Consider the following 20,218-nt stretch of genomic DNA (forward strand, 5'->3'; position numbering starts at 1 on the left):
CCCAGTATGCAGTTTTAGAAAAATCTGCAACTCTGTAAAAATATTTGGCCTTTGGGGAATTCATAATAAATCTGTAACCTAACCACAGTTCAGATGTGTATAGGGTGTATTTTGTACAGATTTTGAAAAGTTTATTTACATGGTTAATAAACAAACAAATTTGCTTGGAAAAACCACAACTTTTTAGTCCCATGTGAAAGCACCCTGTTGGAGGGAGTCGTTCATCTATAGTGTTGAGCTGCATAGGCCATATTCGAATTTGTGATATTTCGCGAATATATGGACGAATATCCGTCATATATTTGCTAAATTTGCACATTCGTAGTATTCGCGTTTTATTTTCGCATATGCGAAAATTAGCATATGCAAACAGCATTTGCAAAAATTTGCATATGCGTAAAATTAACATATACGGAAATTTGCATATGCTAATTTTCGCATATGCGAAAATTCGCTCGCCAGTCTCACACAGTAGTATTAGAGCCTTCTTTAGACCACACAAGCTGGAAGCAGAGAGGGATGATCACTGTGATGTGTACTGTGAAAAAATAAAATACGATTACGTATATATAGTGCTATATTCGCAAATATTCGCAAATTTGCGAATATGCGATATTCGCGAATAAAATTTGCATTGCGAATATTCGCGAGCTACACTATTCATCTACTACTATACTAGAAACATTCCTTACTTCTCAAGTCTTGGCCTGCAAAAAGGTATGTCATGGAACCAAGGCTCACAGAAACGTGGCCCAAATTGGACAAATGATTTCCTAGCATCCTGTTCACATTTAGTTGTTGCATTTGCATCTTGTAGTATTAGTGAGAAGCTACCTTGTTGTCCTAAAAAAGTAGGACTCATTTGGTGACAGTTCCCTTTAACCCTTTATTAGACATACTTCTCATCATGGTGCATGGTGTTTAGCAGGTGAATATCATGAAGACTAATTTAGGACAAATTGATTAATTACCAACAATATGTCATGAGGAAAGTATGTGTCTATATTCTAAGATTCACGTGTACAAAGACTTAATCACAGGGACAAATCAGACTATAGAATGTTGTGCCTCCAGGTTGTCACATGGAATTATTTTACTTTGGCTGCTTTAGTTTTATCTGCTTTAGTAGAATATTATGTTAATATTTTGCAATTTACTGCATCTTTTCAACATTAAATCTGACATTGGGCATTAAAGAGAATGTGTCTTTAGAAAACTGAGCTATTATTTAAATCAAGTTTTTAAACATTTTTTTAAAGACTTTTTGGAGACCTCATCCTCCTGCCTACACAATGACCTCTGCACAGGTCACGGAGCATGTTTAGAAAACTCTCTAGTAGAAGTCAATAAGCCCCCTCCATTATTTCCTGTGGTCCATGTAGCTGCTTTGACTCTTATCTTAATACTGTAACAGAGCAGAAGTGATATGGCTGCCCCCATAATAATGTACAAAAAATACAAACTATTACAATCAGGAAATGATCAGCTACATGCTGAAGCATACTTTGTTACCTTTAAAGAAGGCTTTTTTCAAGGAATAAAATGGGCTATGGTTATGTCTAACATTGCAGTTTAACCACACTTAGAAAAGTTGTACTAAACACTCCAAGGGACAATACAAAAACCCTTATTTGAATCTTATATAACCTCATCTATCACTAAATAGTCTCTACTAGCCTTTCTGCGATGTACCCAGTTCTTGTACCCAAGGCTTAAATATCCAGAACAGTCCTCATGTTATCCACTAAAAAGGAACATACAGTATCCATAGTAAGCAATAAAAGATTTATCATATGTTATTTCCACAGTCTAAGCATTTATATTACAGACTTGACTATTTCCACAATGGTTCAGAAAAATCAAAGGTTTCTTTTTAGAGTTTGCTTTTCAGCTTATTCTTACATAACAGATATTTTATATTCTGAAATATGGATTGAGTGAATAATCAGTCATAACATAATTTTCATTAGTCTTAAGTCCTTGATGGTGATGTTATAATTAGACATGTAATCGAGATTCTAGTTACTCAAATTCCCTCCCAAAAAAAAACTGTGCTGTCAAGATGACTGGAGAATCTCACCATAAAAGTTGCTCTTTTGGGTCACAATGGTTAATTAAAACACTTGATTCCTTCTGATTGCAAAGAACCAGCAGGCAGCTACATGCTGAGACCGTCATGGAAAATGCAATCATATATAGAAATATTTATTAAAATTTGCATCTTTTTTTCCCCAAGGGCATGAGACCAAGGCAATGCTGAACAACAGTGGTCCACGTTACAAGCGCAGCAAACTGGAAAGACAAATGAACATCAATGTATTCTTCTGTGTTGGCATCCTCGTTGTCATGTGCCTCATTGGAGCTATAGGTAGATACTACAATTTTTATCTTTTAAAAAAAATCATTACAAAATAAATCTTATGGCCTTTGCCATCTCTTATCAAAGAGAAAATATTATATGGAGACATCAGAAATATTCATTTAGGAATAACAGGCTTGGGACTAAATTTAACCTCTTAAGGATGCAGGGCGTACTGGCGGCTAATGACCTTATACTAATAGCGTGTGGCACCGATCGTTGTGCCGCATACTATTAACCCTTTAGATGCGGCATTCAAAGTTGATTGCGTCTAATATGAAAGTAAAATCTTCCCTGCAGACCAGTTGGGCTGATCGCGTCCGATTGGTGATTGATTGCTCCAAGCCTGAGATCCAGGCTTGAGCAATCGACCGCCGATTACACTGATCTATGCCGTGTCAATGCATGGCAATGATTTGTGTATGAGATTGGTATGTGCAGTAAAATAGCCACTAGGGGGCTATAACACTGCAAAAAAAAAAGTGTAAAAAAAAAGTTAATAAAGATCATTTAACACTTTCCCTAATAATAGTAAGAATCACCCCCCTTTTCTCATTTAAAAAAAAAAAACGGTGTAAATAAAAATAAACATATGTGGTATCGCCGCATACAGAAATGTCCAAACTATAAAAATATATTGTTAATTAAACCACGCGGTCAATGGCATACGCGCCCAAAAATTCCAAAACGGCGTATTTTTGGTCACTTTTTTGATATTATGAAAAAATTAATAAAAACCAATCAAAAAGTCCGATCAATATATAAATGGTATCGGTAAAAACTTCAGAACATAGCCCTCATAATGGCCTGTACACGGAAAAATAAAAAATGTTATAGGGGTCAGAAGATGACAATTTTAAACGTATACATTTTCCTGCATGTAGTTATGATTTTTTTTTAGAAGCAATGCAAAATCAATCCCTTTATAAGTAGTGTATCATTTTAACCATATGGACCTACAGAATAAAGATAAGATGTCATTTTTACCGAAAAATGCACTGCATAGAAATGGAAGCCCTCAAAAGTTACAAAATGGCATTTTTCTTCCATTTTGTCGCACAATTTTCCGCTTTGCCGTGTATATTTTGGTAAAATGTCTAATGTCACTGCAAAGTAGAATTGGTGGCACAAAAAATAAGCCATAATATGGAATTTTAGGTGCAAAATACAAAGCGTTATGATTTTTAGAAGGTGATGAGGAAAAAAGGAAAATGCAAAAACGGAAAAACCCTGCATCCTTAAAGGGTTAATACTCTGTAAGCCTTAGAAACAGGAAGCGATATATCATGTGACTTCTTGGTTCTGGTAGAGAGAAAGCAGGGTCATAAATAGAGATTTTCCTGGCCCAAGATAGACACTTTAGTTGTATACCAGTGATCGGTTAGTTTTAAAGATTCACCGGCCACTCATAGAAGAGATCTGCCAGCTAAAAGATCTTAAACCTATGTGGCCCCACAAAATTGTCCCTATAAACATATGTTAAAGAGGTGTGCTCAGCCAGCTCACCTCCACTTCCAGCCAATGCAAAGAAAGGTGTGGACGCACCCAGCAAACTGTAAACAAGCATTTCCAGCACGGCAGCTTCTCTTATGAACTTCCAGCTTTATTGCAATATAAAAATCCAACACACAGGACAGGAGAATGGTGACGCATTTCAGTCTGTTAACCAGACCTTAGGCATACAACAATTAATTAAAAACCAGAACCCTATATAGGGAGAGGAAGCTAGCTTGATTCCAAACATCTGTGGAACCTGGTCAGCTTAACTCTTTACATACTCTTAATACACAGTGAGTTAAAATCATTCATGTTTTTTAAACATAGATAAGGTGTAATTTCAAAAGTCACAGGGCAATATATAAGAACACAAATGTAAATTTGTATAAATCTGTAATACCCTAGACATATAGCGGGAGTATATAGAGAGACGCACAAATAAACCGTATCAAATATGCATGGTGTGAATTGGTGTCAACATCCCATATAAAAGATGAGAGACAACCACACCCAATGCATAGATGGAAAACAGTGAGACATCAAGTTTGCACATTTATACTGCAAGAAAGAAAAAAAGCTGTATATAAGACAGAAAAAACTAAAATAAATATATCAGCGTCTTGTTGTAATACAATGCACAGTGTGCGTATCTGAGGACTCATTAATGAATAACAGTGTCCATGCGTTTATTGAGAGACACACACAAAGTAACCGCATCAAATTTGCATGGTGTGAATTGGTGTCAACATCCCATATAAAAGATGATGAGCGACAACAGCACCCTATGCAGAAAAAACAAAAATTTACCAGTGTCACCTCTACGTTTGATAAGAAAGAGTATAAAATCCAACAGTTTATTAATTGTAACAGAGTGTGTTATTTATGTTTTTACTTGTATAGCATGCTGTGTTCAATAAGTGGGGTGTACCTCTAATCCCCTCAAGGTCCGTGCACGCAAACATTTGTCAGACGCTGCTCATTTAAGATCGAGACATGTCTTCATGGTCTCCAAGAATTGCGCGTAGGCAGCAGTGTCTCGACCTTAATGCTGCAAAGTTTGGATTGTGTCTCGGTTCCTTTGAGGGTAGGTGATATTAAACACAAACTACTTAATCGCGAATTATTTTGGATTCTAAACTTGGGTAGTCGCTTCCCTCACAGTCTCAATAAACGTATGGATACTGTTATTCATTACTGAGTCCTCAGATACGCACACTGAGTTGTATTATAACTAGACACTGGTAAAGTTCTTCATGACAACACAACATATACATCTGCTGTGTCCACAGCGGTAGGAGCCTTGGTGTGCCAACCAAGTAGGTTTATTAGTGGTGTTCTGAACAAAAAGACTCGGAGACCAGATCTGCCCTATAGTGGGGGCCCTCCTTGAACTACACCTATATCTGTATTTAAGCGCTTCCTTGTATGCCCCATCAGATGTAATAAGTGGCATGTATCTATGTATGATGTTACAAATCTCTTTATACTCCTCACTGAAAGTTGTAACAAATGTGATAGGTGTTGTTTTATCCACAGAGAGTTTCTTTTTTGTAGTAATAAGATCTGTTCTTGTTCTACCTGAGGCCACTCTAATACCTCGATCAATATTCCACAGGAATACCCCCATTTTCGTAAACTGGTGGCAGTCTGTTGGGACTCCCACAGGAAATCGCTCTCAAGAGAGCAATTCCTGTGGATCCGGATCATCTCTTTGATGCGGTTTATTTGTGTCTCTCTCTCTATATTCCCGCTATACATGTTTAGGGCATTACACATTAATACGTTTACATTTGTTGTGTTATATATATTGCCCTGCGACTTTTGAAATTACACCTTAAAACTGATTTTAACTCAATGTGCTTTAAGAGAAGGTAAAGAGTTAAGCTGACCGGGTTCCACAGATGTTTGGAATCAAGCCAGCTTCCTCTCCCTATATAGGTTTCTGGTTTTTAATCCATTGTTGTATGACCTAAGGTCTGGTGAACAGACCGAAACGCGTCACCATTCTCCTGTCCTGTGTGTTGGATTATTTATATTGTAATAAAGCTGGAAGTTCATAAGAGAAGCTGCCGTGCTGGAAATTCTTGTTTACTATAAACATATGTTGTTTTATTAAGGGGGTAAGATAATTATGCACCAGACCCTTCTGATGCCACCTATCCCCTGGACTATAAGAGAGGAAATTTTTGCTCGAAATCCAACCTTACCTACCCTTGTTTGTTCCAACTAGAAATCTTGAGGGACTGCTAAGCTGCCCCCATAAGTGATAAATAATTTACAGGTTCCACCAAAATTGGTCTGCCAGACCCACGGAGATTGATGTGTTTGGCCAACACACTAAGGTGTATGGGGGCCACAAATTGTCAAGACTGTAAAAAAGCAAAACAAAAAAAATGGATATTTCTCTCAAACAATGCCTTTATCTTCTAGTCATACATTCCTGATAACAATAGAAACTATTGAGAATAGAAGACTTTTGAAGAAAAATCCTGATGATGATTTTAAGTTTATTATTGTCTTATCCATAATTCCTTTACCTTCATGTGGTGACCTAATAATTATGTCATGTATTGTAATGTATTAACTGTATAGCACAGCAGGTTTGGCCAATGTCTTAGTGGCAAGGCTTAGCTATGTTATAATGGTTGTCTGTATTCTGCAGACACGTCAGAGGCGCTGCTGCAAATGTGAAGTCCCAACCCTGCAGAGTTCTTAGAGGATCACATAACCTTGTAAAAAGCAGTGATTTTAATAATGAGATCATGTTAAGGAACTCTTAAGAGGATTACTAAATTGACTTTAAAGTTTTAGCTTTAAATTAAAGTCAATTGAGCAGTTTTTTTTTTTTTAAGTCATTAAGGTCTCTATTTTATTTTGACTATACTGGGTGCTAAATTAGACAATGGAGCCTTTTTTAACTAAAAACAGAAACACTACCTTCTCCATAGACTTTAGGTTATCTGCTTAAATGGTCATAAGTTGCAACATGATACACAGCCCAAGTTATTACGTTGTCACAAACAAAACGGATTCTATCCCACCCTCATCATTATTGTGCTATCAGTTGTAATATATATATATGTATATATATTTCTCTTTTCTTCAGGACATGGCCTTTGGTATCGCAAGTTTGTAATTCATCCTTTATTTGATGTTCCAAATGCTGATGGAAGTTATACTGTGCCAGCTCTTGCTGGTTTTTACATGTTCCTTACTATGATTATCTTGCTACAGGTTAGTCGATTTGTTTAATATTTAAAACACTTTTCCCATTTCTTTCATGACCTGGGCCTTTGCATCTGTTTTTTCTTTTTTATGGTCAGCTTCTAAAGTGATATACTTTTTTATGGGCCAGTCTTTTAAAGTATCAATGTCACTTACAAAAACTTTGGACCTGTTGTAGAAATATATCAAAAGTTTGTTCGGTCGAGGTTTGGCTGTTCAGACCCCCACCGATTGCTAGAGTAAGCTAGAAGAAGTGCTTGGCTTTCCTGTCTCTCTTCTCGCTGCAGGCGATGGATTATATAAAAAGTCTATGTAGCCCACCTTATGCATTAAGGTAGGGAAAGCTTAACAAGCGCTTTTTCCATATTTGTTTTAGCAATCGGTGCAGGTATGAACGAACAACCAGTTCCGGAGCCTTTAAAACTTTTGACATGTTTCTATAAGATGTCCAAAGTTTGTGTAAGAGACAGTGACACTTTAAATGTGCTCACACACTATCTTGTAATTCAGTGTTGTTAACCTTTTATAGACACTAAAAACAAATATATTATTTTTTTGTTACAGATTTTGATTCCAATATCTTTATATGTATCGATTGAGCTTGTGAAACTCGGTCAGATCTACTTTATACATCATGACATTGATTTGTATGATGAAGAAATTGACTTATCCATGCAGTGTCGTGCATTAAACATCACAGAGGATCTTGGACAAATCCAGTATATCTTCTCAGATAAAACTGGTACTCTGACAGAAAATAAAATGGTCTTCCGCAGATGCACAATAGTAGGAAATGAATTCTCCCATCAGGAAAATGGTAAGTTAAATTTGTCAAGCAGTTGCCAAATGGTGTCCATTTTGCCACCATGTTTTGTAATATATTCAACTATACAGGGCCGATGAAGTATGAAAAAGCACAGTATACTATACAATTCCACATGCTAGGAACCTTTAAAAAAAAAAAAAAAAAAAGTATTCATTAAATGGATACCATATTAGCAGAGCTGAACTGGCCAACTATGGTGCCAAGAGATCCGTTAGTTGGCTCTAGCTCTGATACAATTATGGACCCCAGTGATTTAGGAAAAGTCAATTCCACTTGAATATGACTTGGGAAAAACACTTCACACTAGGGTCTTTTTCCAAAAAACGTGTTCAACCCTTCATATGATATGTCCCATGTGTGCAATGATAGCAACAAAGATCACATACAATTAAAAGTGGATGTGGTTCCTGAAATAATTTTCTTTAATGGATTCAAGAAACTACAGGGTACTACAGGCAGCTACCTGACAAATGCCTTGCATAAAAATGTGTACCTGTCTTTCGGCAGTACTTCTCTGAAAGAAGCTTTGGAGGAGAAGAATATTGAATGGCTTCTTATGGAAAGTTGTGATAATGTACTATAAATATTAATATATGAACATAAAATATTTATATATGCTTAATAACCTCAAATCTAAACAGTAACATCATCAGAGCTTCCCCAGGGTCCTTCCAATCTCCCAACTAAGAAGCATGGCCTTTTTAAATTTACAGAGATCCAATGTCTCTTTGCTCATGGTGTTGGAGAAGACTAATATAGAAGACTGTGTATATAAGTGAAGCCCTCCTTACAACATTATTTATTCATTACTGTGTTTTTACCAAATAATAAAAGGAATAAATAATAAATGGAAAAAATTATCTTAATGAAATACCTTTTGTACTTCATAAACATCTTGCAATACATTACTATATTGTATGCTCATCTACATCAGTGTGGATCTAGCATTAATAGTATCAGGAATTATCATTTCCTGCCAATACTTAAATATACCAAATGTAAATAGACAAAAGCGTAACAGATGTTTTAAGTGTTGTAACGGCACAGCCTCCCTTACTGTGAGACAGAAGTTTTCTCTAATCACAATGTGTCTCTTGTCATAAGACAAACTCCAGAGATTATGAGGGAATTCTGTTTCACTCTTCTTTTTTTTTTCTAACAACTCAGCCATAGAGGACAAGTCCACATTTCCAGCCATGGTTTTGATTAGAAAATGAATGTTATGTGTATATCTTTTTCACAGCAAAACGTCTGGAAACTTACAAAGAAGAAGATTCAGATGATGAAGATTTGACCAAGCTCAGAAACTTAACCCTAAATACCGGAGCTGAGGAACACAATTCCACCATGAGACATAAAGGCACCAGAGCTCTGAGACGCTGCCAGAGTGCTCGACCAAATATCCAAGGGCACTTTAGAAAGAAATCGGAAGGACGTTTTGACATTTCTCAAGTGGCTTTCAGCAGTCCTATTGTAAGTCTTTCAAATTCCAATTTACTTTTTTTTTTCCACGTTACATAGATGCCCTAAAACATATGAAAAAGTCAATCACAGTTTTTCTTCAGATTCAGTACAATGTTATAGTGCCTGAATAACTGAACTTATATTGTACAAGTTAAGTACATTTATAGCTGGCCACACATCTGATATGACCTGACGACAATTAAAGGGCTGTCTGCATTAGAAAAAAGAAAAAAAAACAATACTTACTCCAGCACTTTCCCAGTGCCTCAGGTATTGCTGCTCTGGTCCCAGGTACGATCCTCTTTCAGGTCTTGAGAGTCTAGACATGACCGTGCAAATCAGCAAATTACTGTGGCAGTGTCCCACCTTGGTCAGTAATTGGCTGGGTGGCAATGGGATCTATTGTGCCCTTGCACCAGAAAGAGTATCACACCAGGCATCGGAGAAGTGATTCCGGGGGAGAATGAGAGGTAATTAAAAAAAAAAAAATTCTTTAATTCAGACAGCCTGGGCATATTGAGAAATAACATCCTTCTGCTGAAGTACCCCTTTGTGGGGCAGGATATCTGTGTCATTGTTTATTATACAGTTAGTTTTCACTTACAAAACCTGGATCAACTGGTCTAAAGGATTAAATGGGCACTCCGGTGGAAACAACATTTTTTTAAAACAGCTGGTGCCAGAAAGTTAAACAGATTTGTAAATTACTCCTATTAAAAATCTTAATCCTTCCAGTGCTTATCAGCTGTTGTATAATACAGAGGAAGTTCTTTTCTTTTTGAATTTATTTTCTGTCTGTCCACGGTGCTCTCTGCTGACACCTCTGTTCATGTCAAGAACTGTCCAGAGCAGTATAGGTTTGCTATGGGGATTTGTTCTTGCTCTGGACAGTTCCTGACATGCACAGAGGTGTCAGCAGAGAGCATCATGAACAGAGAGAAAAGAAAAGAACTTTGTCTGTATTAAACAGCAGCTGAAAAGTACTGGAAGGATTAAGACTTTGAAATGGAAGTAATTTACAAATCTGTTTAACTTTTTGGCACCAGATGATAAAATATATATATATATATATATGTTTTCCACCGGAGTACCCCATTAAGATTTTTTTTTATAGAAGTAATTTACAAATCTGTACAAATTTCTGGCACCAGTTAATTTGAAAAAAAAAAAAAGTTTTCGACCGTAATACCCCTCTAAGCTGGTCATTTACAATATTTACTTCTGTCTACTCCCATATAAAAATAGTCATGGCTCACTTAAGAGTGCATGTTTATGGGGTAACATTATGCCTATGGAAGGGCCCCAAGCGTTCATGTGTATAGGATATCTTTGGTACTGTACCACTTTATTCTGACGTGCCTCATACACATTAGATAAGCAGTCAATCTGTAGTCATTGATGTGTAAACCTATGGCAAATGTATTATTTTATGTAGTTTACAACCTCAAAACTTTCTCTCAGGCTTCCCGTATGGGTAATTTTGTCTGAAATCCCAGCCTAGCCTATGGCAAGGATCATCTGGTATCGGGGATAATGCAGTTCTTCTCAAACAATCCTCGACTTACTCATCTTTACTTTTGTAATTTACAAAGGGTGTCTGTCAAGACTCTATTACATAAGAGATGGCTGCAGCACTGGCACATTTTAATTAAAACATGCTCTGTCTTCTTGGGTACGGTCTGTACGTGTAAGTCTGTATGCACACGAATGACTTCACAAGATCACTTTTATCTCCATTAAACAATTAAAAGCCCTTCTATGAGAGAACAGTGCATTCCTAAATGAAGTGTCCCCACGTCAACAAACCATAGTCAGCCACTTGTCTAGTCAATCGAGCTGTGTATAAGTGGTATGTGATGTACTGCGGCATTTTAGCTTGATGAATCATATGTACCTTCTGTACGGCATGAATCTATTTACAGGGTGCTTTGATCTCTAATTTCTTTAGCTTGAAGGAAGAGATCCATCGATTATTTAATGGATGCACTAAGGGAAGCCTCATTTTCTGTTTGTAAATAAAAAATAAAAATAAATGTGAAAAACTTGTTCTAAACTTGCATACTAGCAGCACTATAATAATTTATTGTTATAGTAGCCTGACTGGGGGACTTATTATGCATGCGATTGTATACTTATATGATCACGACTAACATGTTTGTCCATGACCACCAATATGGTTTGTCTTATTGCTTCATGAAACTGTTATAAATGTAAGTTTTGCTGCCACCAGTAATTGTAATTCTTAGTTAGTTTACTATTCTGTGGAGAGTATTATTTTCCTAAGAATATAACAATGGCCCCCTTGTCTGTCAGTAAACAGGGTGTACTCATATTTTGTCTTCCCTAATCTAGCTTTTTTATGTGGGCTCAACTTTACGCTGTAGATCTGGTATACGACACTACTATCCATCTTTTGGTTGCCTCTATGATCCACTTTGTATTAATATAAGCCCCTTAAATTCAGTTTATATACTTGAATACACTACATCTATATAGCTACATAATGGCTGTTTTTACCATAGTAGTTCTTCCCCAGTGCTGTCAGAAACAGATGAATGAAAAAGAACTAAATAGAATTGGAGTTACGTGACAGACTAAAGGGTCCTATTTGCTTAGCAGTGATATTGCTTTTGTGCAATGCATCAATGAGTTTTGTTTAGCCTAAAGTTTATAGTTCCTTGGATGAAATAAAGGGAAAATGTATTTATCATATTTTTTTTTATTATTATTTCATTTTATATTGTATTTTTTCATTTTGTGGCAATAGTAAAAATCAGTTTCCGTGGTGCCTGACCTCATGATTTATGTTTTTGCTAGGTATTACCCTTATTTTGAAAGGGAGGCAGAAACAATGTGTCAAATAAAGCATCCCAGAAATGGAATGCCACGTGAAAGAATCAAACCTTATCTATCTATCTATCTATCTATCTATCTATCTATCTATCGTAAATCTGTCTTTCCTCTATAAGGATATAAAATCAAAGGCAAACAAAGTAAACATAGTAAAAATCAGCTTCCGTGGTGCCTGACCTCATGATTAATGTTTTTGCTAGGTATTACCCTTATTTTGAAAGGGAGGCAGAAACAATGTGTCAAATAAAGCATCCCAGAAATGGAATGCCACGTGAAAGAATCAAACCTTATCTATCTATCTATCTATCTATCTCTCTATCGTAAATCTGTCTTTCCTCTATAAGAATATAAAATCAAAAGCAAACAAAGTGGATCAGCACAGTCAGGGTGGTAACTATAGGGGTGCAGAGGGTGCAGGTTCACTGGGTCCCATTAGATCTGTGTATCTCACATAAAGAGACCAGTAATATAAATTAAAGATAGGTTGACACAACTAATGTGCTCCGATCCGTCAGGGGTCTGTTGTTTTTTTGCTCCGAACAGTCCCCAGAACAGGTCAGAGCATAACTGACACCACAAGGACACCATAGATCACATTGATTTCAATAGGGTCCATCGAGTGTCCAGTATTTTAGAGCATTGAGCAGGGGAAAAAAAAGTTTTTTTCTCTTTTCAACTCCCATCCTTCTGAAGGACTCAGCAATGAGCTCTAAGCTGTTTAATTGGGGGCCCTGATACACATTTTACACTGGGGCCCTGTATCTTTAACTAGCACCTCTGTGCAAAGTCCAAACACAAATGGTGCATGGATGATCCAATCCTCAGAGAAGTTGACTTTAAAAAAGAATCCGAATTCAAAGTCCCAAGCGGGGAAGCAGACCTCCCGGCTTCCAGCACTGGTTCTGTAAAACTTTATTTACTTAGTATCAGTGTAAGGGTGGGTTCATCCAGTGTCACTGTATCTGTTACAGTAATTTAAACTTGTACATTAAACCATACCAACTACACTATCATTAACGGCATAAAAAAAACTTATAGGTTGTAATCTGTTTATTTATTTATTTATTTTTTTGTATGTGATTCTGTGGTAAATGGATTTTGTATAAAATGATAAAATGAAAGTGTATAAAATGTATATACGTTAAATGGAAATAAAAAGTCAGTGTGAACCAAGTCTTACTTATATTGGGTAAATAAAATTTAACAGAACCACTGCTGGAAGTCTGGAGTTCAGCTTTCCTGCTTGGGTATAAAATTACAATATCCATTTGGGAAATCATTGACCCTGTTGTTTAGAGCTCCACTTTTTATTTATTTTATTCCTACTAAAATGTAAATTTGAGAAATGAGAGAGTAAATGAAATGTTTTCTACATTATGATTAGTTCTGAGTAACTGCATTTCCGTTCTGCTGAATGCAAATCACTATAATACAGCTCTGTGATTATTTCTGAGCCCCTTAATACTTTACAATGTTTAATTTTCCGCTGGTGCTACTAAATGTTTCATTTTGGGGCCTACAGTAACTTTATCCTTTTAAGTGATATAAAGTTACCATAGTCCGCTATAAAGTAGGCCTTGGAGCGGAGTTTTCTTAAATGATCACCTTCTTAAAATGTGCATATACTTTATAAACTTTTCACGTGTCTTCACATTTTTATTGTTGTACATGGAACCTGTGGAGAGAGGCAGTCCTGTGAAGGTCACATTCTGTCCATAAGATAGGAACCGAAGCTGGGGCTTCCTCTTAGGCTAGTTTTAGACAAGTGCAATGTGGCTTGTTTGTATGATATGGTGTTCTTGTCTACACTTTAGCAGAAAGTCCAAACTGCAGGGATATAATTTTAATTCATGGGCGCCATAACAATATAAGATAGCCCCCCCACTACCTAATGACAGATAGCAGCATAAGTAACAATAACTAATGGTATGAATAATAGTGCTATATATGAGTGAACATTCATACTAGTGCTAGAAAGCCATAAACTTGTTGTTTCCTGCAATAAGGGACTATGATATGTCATTTAAGTGGGCCCCAACCTATGGACCAAATTGATATGACTCCGACAGCTATAGTCACACACATGCCCATCTGCAATCCTTGGAATCTAGACACATAAGTACCTTCTATTTTACGGTGGAAGGAACAGTCAGTAAAATAGCATACAAAATGCAGTTTTGGGGTAAATAAATATATTTCATAGTGCATTCTGAGGTCTATCTCCAGATAACGAGGATAATACACTGATTTGCTTTGATAATTTTTGTTCTCTAGTAAATATAATAATATAATAATCTATATATTACAAGGAAATAATGGGGTCTAGTTATAAGGTAAAAAAAAAAAAAATCTACTTTTTAAAATTAAAACAAAAATCTCGTCTATGATTTCTTGCAAATTGTTATTGTTTGGCCAGTGTGCCCAGCGTTGCCTTTGAGGTATTAGATAAGATCATGTCATTCCATTAATTATCAAATATATAAAAATAACATCTGTTCTAAAAACAAACTGTGAATGCTGGACAAGTTCCAGAGAACAAGTAATGAAATCTCCTCCATCCAGATGCCAGCTCCAAGACAAATGCTACTAATTGGGATATAGTCAAGCCGAGAAAAATGAAGAAAATAAAGGGAAGCTGCATGCTATTAGAATCATAAAGCCTAAGAATACCCAGTCTTCCGGTATCATGTTTGTGTTCTGTGCTTCCGCATAATTCCAGGTTCTGAACAGTCAAATTATTTTCACGTTCAGACATCTTGTCAGCTCCATTGGGAAATAAGTGGTCTCTGTTTATACAGTAGGTCTTTTAGTTTATAAATGCATAAAGGCAGTTGGAGAAGAATATAAAAAAACAAGATTAATTGGAGTTTTCTATTCTATTTCAGGAAAAAGATGTGACCCCAGATCAGACGCTGTTGAAGAAGGTCAGAGAAGCATCCGTCTACATGGAAACTCTGTCTCCATTTAAGCCCCAAAGCAGCTCCAGACCTTCAAGTTCTCCATATATTGATTTCTTCCTAGCTTTGGCCATCTGCAATACAGTAGTGGTCTCAACAGCAACTGAGCCAAGGCAAAGGGTAGGCCCTGTGGACATTGAGATGATTGTACTTTATCCTCTAGTCATACTCGCCAAGAGATTTAAATCTTACTCTGTTATAGTTTTCTATAGCCTGTTTCTCCAGAAGTGTCAATGCAAAAAAGTTTATACCTACAGTTATTTAGTTAAAAAAAAAGTAATAACTGTACCTGTTTGTGAGGTATTTTTATCTATACATTTGCATAATTGAACGTATCTATTTTTGCCGTTACAACATTTTACACCATTCAGGGGAATACCTATAGTGGGTGCATAGGTAGCAGTCACACCGGGGCCATGTTGCCTAATGAGACCCCGAGGCACATCTGCCCCATAAGAGACCAGTAATACAAATGGCCAATGGGACCCTGTTGTAGAATTTTGCATTGGGGCTACATGTTATGTCTGTGACACCACTGCATCTCAAACTATGAAGTGCAGCAGGGGAAGCAGTGTTTACAGTCTTTCTATGGCTGCAACAAAGCTCATTTATGTTGAGTTTTTTTATGTGTTTGGGGTCAGGGGGACAAATTTTTGGGTACATTTTTTTTTTTAATACAAATTTAGCTATGGACTAGGACCAATTGGGAGGAGCAATCATTATCATAATCATTAGCTTATTTTTTATGACTGGTTTAAGAGTTTGTTCTTCACATACAGTATTCCACATATTCTTTGTTAACTTTTTAGGTTACCATGACTCCATTGCTGAAACCATCCGCACCATCTTTGGAGAAATTTCAGCACTTGTTCCAGAAGCTAAAAATGATGCGTCTCAGCCAGTCATCCTCTACTACTCCCTCCAGCTCTGACCCTGCAACTCCATCCAGTTCTAAGAAAAACAAAGTCAGTCCAGATAGTGCTTCTGGTTCAAGTTCAGGTGATACAGAAAATCAAAGTAATGGGAGAGACGATTCTTCAGCAGGCAGGACCAGCACTGACAACTGTATCGATGAAATGTATGCCACTGTTGGTACTTTTAATTTAGAAGATGAGTTTTTATATGAAGCTGAGAGTCCTGATGAAGCTGCGCTGGTACATGCTGCAAGAGCCTATAGTTTCACCTTAATGTCCCGCACCCCTGAACAGGTGACAATACGGCTTCCACAAGGGACCCTGCTCACTTTTGACCTTCTCTATACCCTGGGCTTTGACTCTGTAAGAAAAAGAATGTCTGTGGTGGTCCGTCACCCCATAACTAGAGAGATAATTGTGTACACCAAAGGAGCTGACTCTGCGATCATGGATCTATTAGATGACCCAGCCAAAGGTAAGACAATATAGATTTACGGCACTCTACCTCATAGCTCTGATATGGCTAATATGGTTTCCTCATAATGCAAACCTCTTTGCATTTGCCCTACTAGCTAAAGTACATAGGGGGAGATTTATCAAAACCTGTGCAGAAGAAAAGTTGCCCAGTTGCCCATAGCAAACAATCAGATTGCGTCTTTAATGAAAGAAGCGAGCTGATTGGTTGCTATGGGCAACTGGGTAAATTTTCTTCTGCACAGGTTTTGATAAATCTCCCCCATACTGTATAGGGGAGATTTATCAAAACCTGTCCAAAGGAAAAGTTGCTGAGTTGTCCAAAGCAACCAATGGTATCGATTCTTTCCTTTTAACCTCTTAAGGACCCAGGACGTACGGGGACGTCCCCGCACCCTGAGCTTTAATGACCCAGGACGTCCCCGTACGTCCTTGCGTTTTCCGGTCCCTGCCGCGTGGTGGGCAGAGATCGGAAGCGGATGCCTGCTGAAATGCTTCAGCAGGCAGAGATCGGAAGCGGATGCCTGCTGAAATGCTTCAGCAGGCATCCAGGGCAAACGCCGAGGGGGGCGTCACAAATCGCCCCTGCGACCTGCGGCGATACCGGGCTGATCGAGTCTCTGGGACCTGACCGCCCGGTAATTTTGCATGATCCCAGTTGTCACAGACAGCCAGGACCATGCTGGAGGCTAGAAGCGAGGTGGCAAGCCTGCCACCTCCTCCTATCCCCTGCGATTCCTCGGTTAGTTAACCGACCAATCGCAGGGGGGGGGGGGGGCGGTTACTTCCTCCCGCCCTGCCCGGCCCCTGGAAGTCCGAAGAGGACGGGAGGAAGACCGGAGGATACGGCGGGGGACGGGGGAGTGCTGGGGCCCGGCCCCGGTACTTACCTCGTCCCTGAAGACCCGGATCCCAGTGGCAGAGACGGCGGCGGTGGCGACAGGTGAGTGGATCTTCGGCGGCGTTGCGGGACCTTTGCAGCAGTCCAGACCACCGTAAAGCGATCTGGACTGCTCCATCTGGTCCCCTTACACTACAACTCCCAGCATGCCCAGACAGCCCTTGGGGTCTGGGCATGCTGGGAGTTGCAGTTTTGCAACATCTGGAGGTCCACAGTTTGGAGACCACTGTGCCCTTCCAGATGTTGCAAAACTACACATCCTCAGCATGCCCTTACTGTCCAGGCATGCTGGGAGTTGTAGTTCTGTAACACCTGGCCCTTCAGATGTTGCAGAACTACAACTCCCAGCATGCCTGGACAGTTTTGGCATACTGGGAGTTGTAGTTTTGCAACATCTGGAAGGGCACAAATTGGGAACCACTGTATTAGTGGTCTGCAAACTGTAGTCCTCCAGATGTTGCAAAACTACAACTCCAAGCATGCTGGGAGTTTTAGTTCGGCAACATCTGGCTCTAAAGATGTTGCAGAACTACTACTTCCAGCATGCCTGAGAATGTTTGGGAGTAGTGGTTTTGCAACAACTGGAGGCACACTGGTTGGGAAACATTGCCTGTTTCCTAACTCAGTGTTTCCCAACCCGTGTGCCTCCAGCTGTTGCAAAACTATAACTACCAGCATGCACTGATAGACTGTGCGTGCTGGGAGTTGTAGTTTTGCAACAGCTGCAGGTTTCCCCCCCCCCCCCCCCCTGTGAATGTACAGGGTACATTCACATGGGCAGGGGGCTTACAGTGAGTATCAGGCTGCAAGTTTGCGATGCAGCAAATTTTGCGCGGCAGCTCAAACTCGCAGCGGGAAACCCGCTATAATCCCCGCCCGTGTGACTGTACCCTAAAAACACTACACTACACTAACACAAGATAAAATAAAAAGTAAAAAACACTACATATACACATACCCCTACACAGCCCCCCTCCCCAATTAAAATGAAAAACGTCTGGTACGCCACTGTTTCCAAAATGGAGCCTCCAGCTGTTGCAAAACAACAACTCCCAGTGTTGCTGGACAGCCGTTGACTATCCAAGCATGCTGGGAGTTTTGCAACAGCTGGAGGCACCCTGTTTGGGAATCACTGGCGTAGAATACCCCTATGTCCACCCCTATGCAAATCCCTAATTCAGGCCTCAAATGCGCATGGCACTCTCTCACTTTGGAGCCCTGTTGTATTTCAAGGCAATAGTTTAGGGCCACATATGGGGTATCGCCGTACTCGGGAAAAATTGCCTAACAAATTTTGGGAGGCTTTTTCTCCTTCAACCCCTTATGAAAAGGTGAAGTTGGGGTCTACACCAGCATGTTAGTGTAAAAAAAATTTTTTTTTTACACTAACATGCTGGTGTTGCCCTATACTTTTCATTTTGACAAGAGGTAAAAGGGAAAAAAGCCCCCCAAAATTTGTAATGCAATTTCTACCGACTACAGAGATACCCCATATGTGGGCGCAAAGTGCTCTGGGGGCACACAACAAGGCCCAGAAGGGAGAGTGCCCCATGTACATTTAAGGTGATTTGCACAGGGGTGGCTGATTGTTACAGCGGTTTTGACAAACGCAAAAAAAAAAAAAAAAACACATGTGACCCCATTTCAGAAATTAAACCCCTCACAGAATGTAACAAGGGGTGCAGTGAGAATTTACACCCCACAGGTGTCTGACGGATCTTTGGAACAGTGGGCTGTGCAAATTAAAAATTTTGTACAGCCCACTGTTCCAAAGATCTGACAGACACCAGTGGGGGGGGGTAAATGCTCACAGTACCCCTTGTTACGTTCCTCAAGGGGTCTAGTTTCCAAAATGGTATGCCATGTTGAGGTTATTTTGCTGTCCTGGCACCATAGGGGCTTCCTAAATGCGACAGGCCCCCCGAGCAAAATTTGCGCTCAAAAAGCCAAATATGACTCCTTCTCTTCTGAGCATTGTAGTTCGCCCGTAGTGCACTTCAGGTCAACTTATGGGGTACCTCCATACTCAGAAGAGATGGGGTTACAAATTTTGGGGGGTATTTTCTGCTATTAACTCTTGCAAAAATGTGAAATTTGGGGGGGGAAACACACATTTTAGTAAATTATTTTTATTTTTTTTACGTATGCAAAAGTCGTGAAACCCCTGTGGGGTATTAAGGCTCACTTTATTCCTTGTTACGTTCCTCAAGGGGTCTAGTTTCCAAAATGGTATGCCATGTGTTCTTTTTTTTTTTACTGTTCTGGCACCATAGGGGCTTCCTAAATGCAACATGCCCCCAAAAACCATTTCAGAAAAACGTACTCTCCAAAATCCCCTTGTCGCTTCTGAGCCCTCTACTGCGCCCGCCGAACACTTTACATAGACATATGAGGTATGTGCTTACTCGAGAGAAATTGGGCTACAAATATAATTATAAATTTTCTCCTTTTACCCCTTGTAAAAATTCAAAAATTGGGTCTACAAGAAAATGCGAGTGTAAAAAATGAAGATTGGGAATTTTCATCTTCACTTTGCTGCTATTCCTGTGAAACACCTAAAGGGTTAAAATGCTGACTGAATGTCATTTTGAATACTTTAGGGGGTGCAGTTTTTATAATGGGGTCATTTGTGGGGTATTTCTAAGATGAAGACCCTTCAAATCCACTTCAAACCTGAACTGGTCCCTGAAAAATTGTGAGTTTGGAAATTGTGTGAAAAATTGGAAAATTGCTGCTGAACTTTGAAGC

The 20,218-nt window shown here is 38.8% G+C and overlaps 1 protein-coding gene across 3 annotated transcripts in view; it reads left to right on the top strand.

Moving 5' to 3' along the window:
- ATP10B (ATPase phospholipid transporting 10B (putative)) overlaps positions 1-20,218 on the top strand; it is a 479,113-nt gene that overhangs the window by 433,378 nt on the left and 25,517 nt on the right. For all 3 annotated transcript variants that reach the window (XM_056516674.1, XM_056516673.1, XM_056516675.1), the window contains 6 exons: positions 2,237-2,368; positions 6,963-7,090; positions 7,646-7,898; positions 9,151-9,380; positions 15,110-15,301; positions 15,991-16,570. In XM_056516674.1, coding sequence (XP_056372649.1) covers positions 2,237-2,368; positions 6,963-7,090; positions 7,646-7,898; positions 9,151-9,380; positions 15,110-15,301; positions 15,991-16,570 — 1,515 coding nt within the window. The remainder of the gene's footprint in view (positions 1-2,236; positions 2,369-6,962; positions 7,091-7,645; positions 7,899-9,150; positions 9,381-15,109; positions 15,302-15,990; positions 16,571-20,218) is intronic.

Source organism: Hyla sarda, chromosome 4 (assembly GCF_029499605.1).
Source record: "Hyla sarda isolate aHylSar1 chromosome 4, aHylSar1.hap1, whole genome shotgun sequence".
Taxonomy (NCBI): domain Eukaryota; kingdom Metazoa; phylum Chordata; class Amphibia; order Anura; family Hylidae; genus Hyla; species Hyla sarda.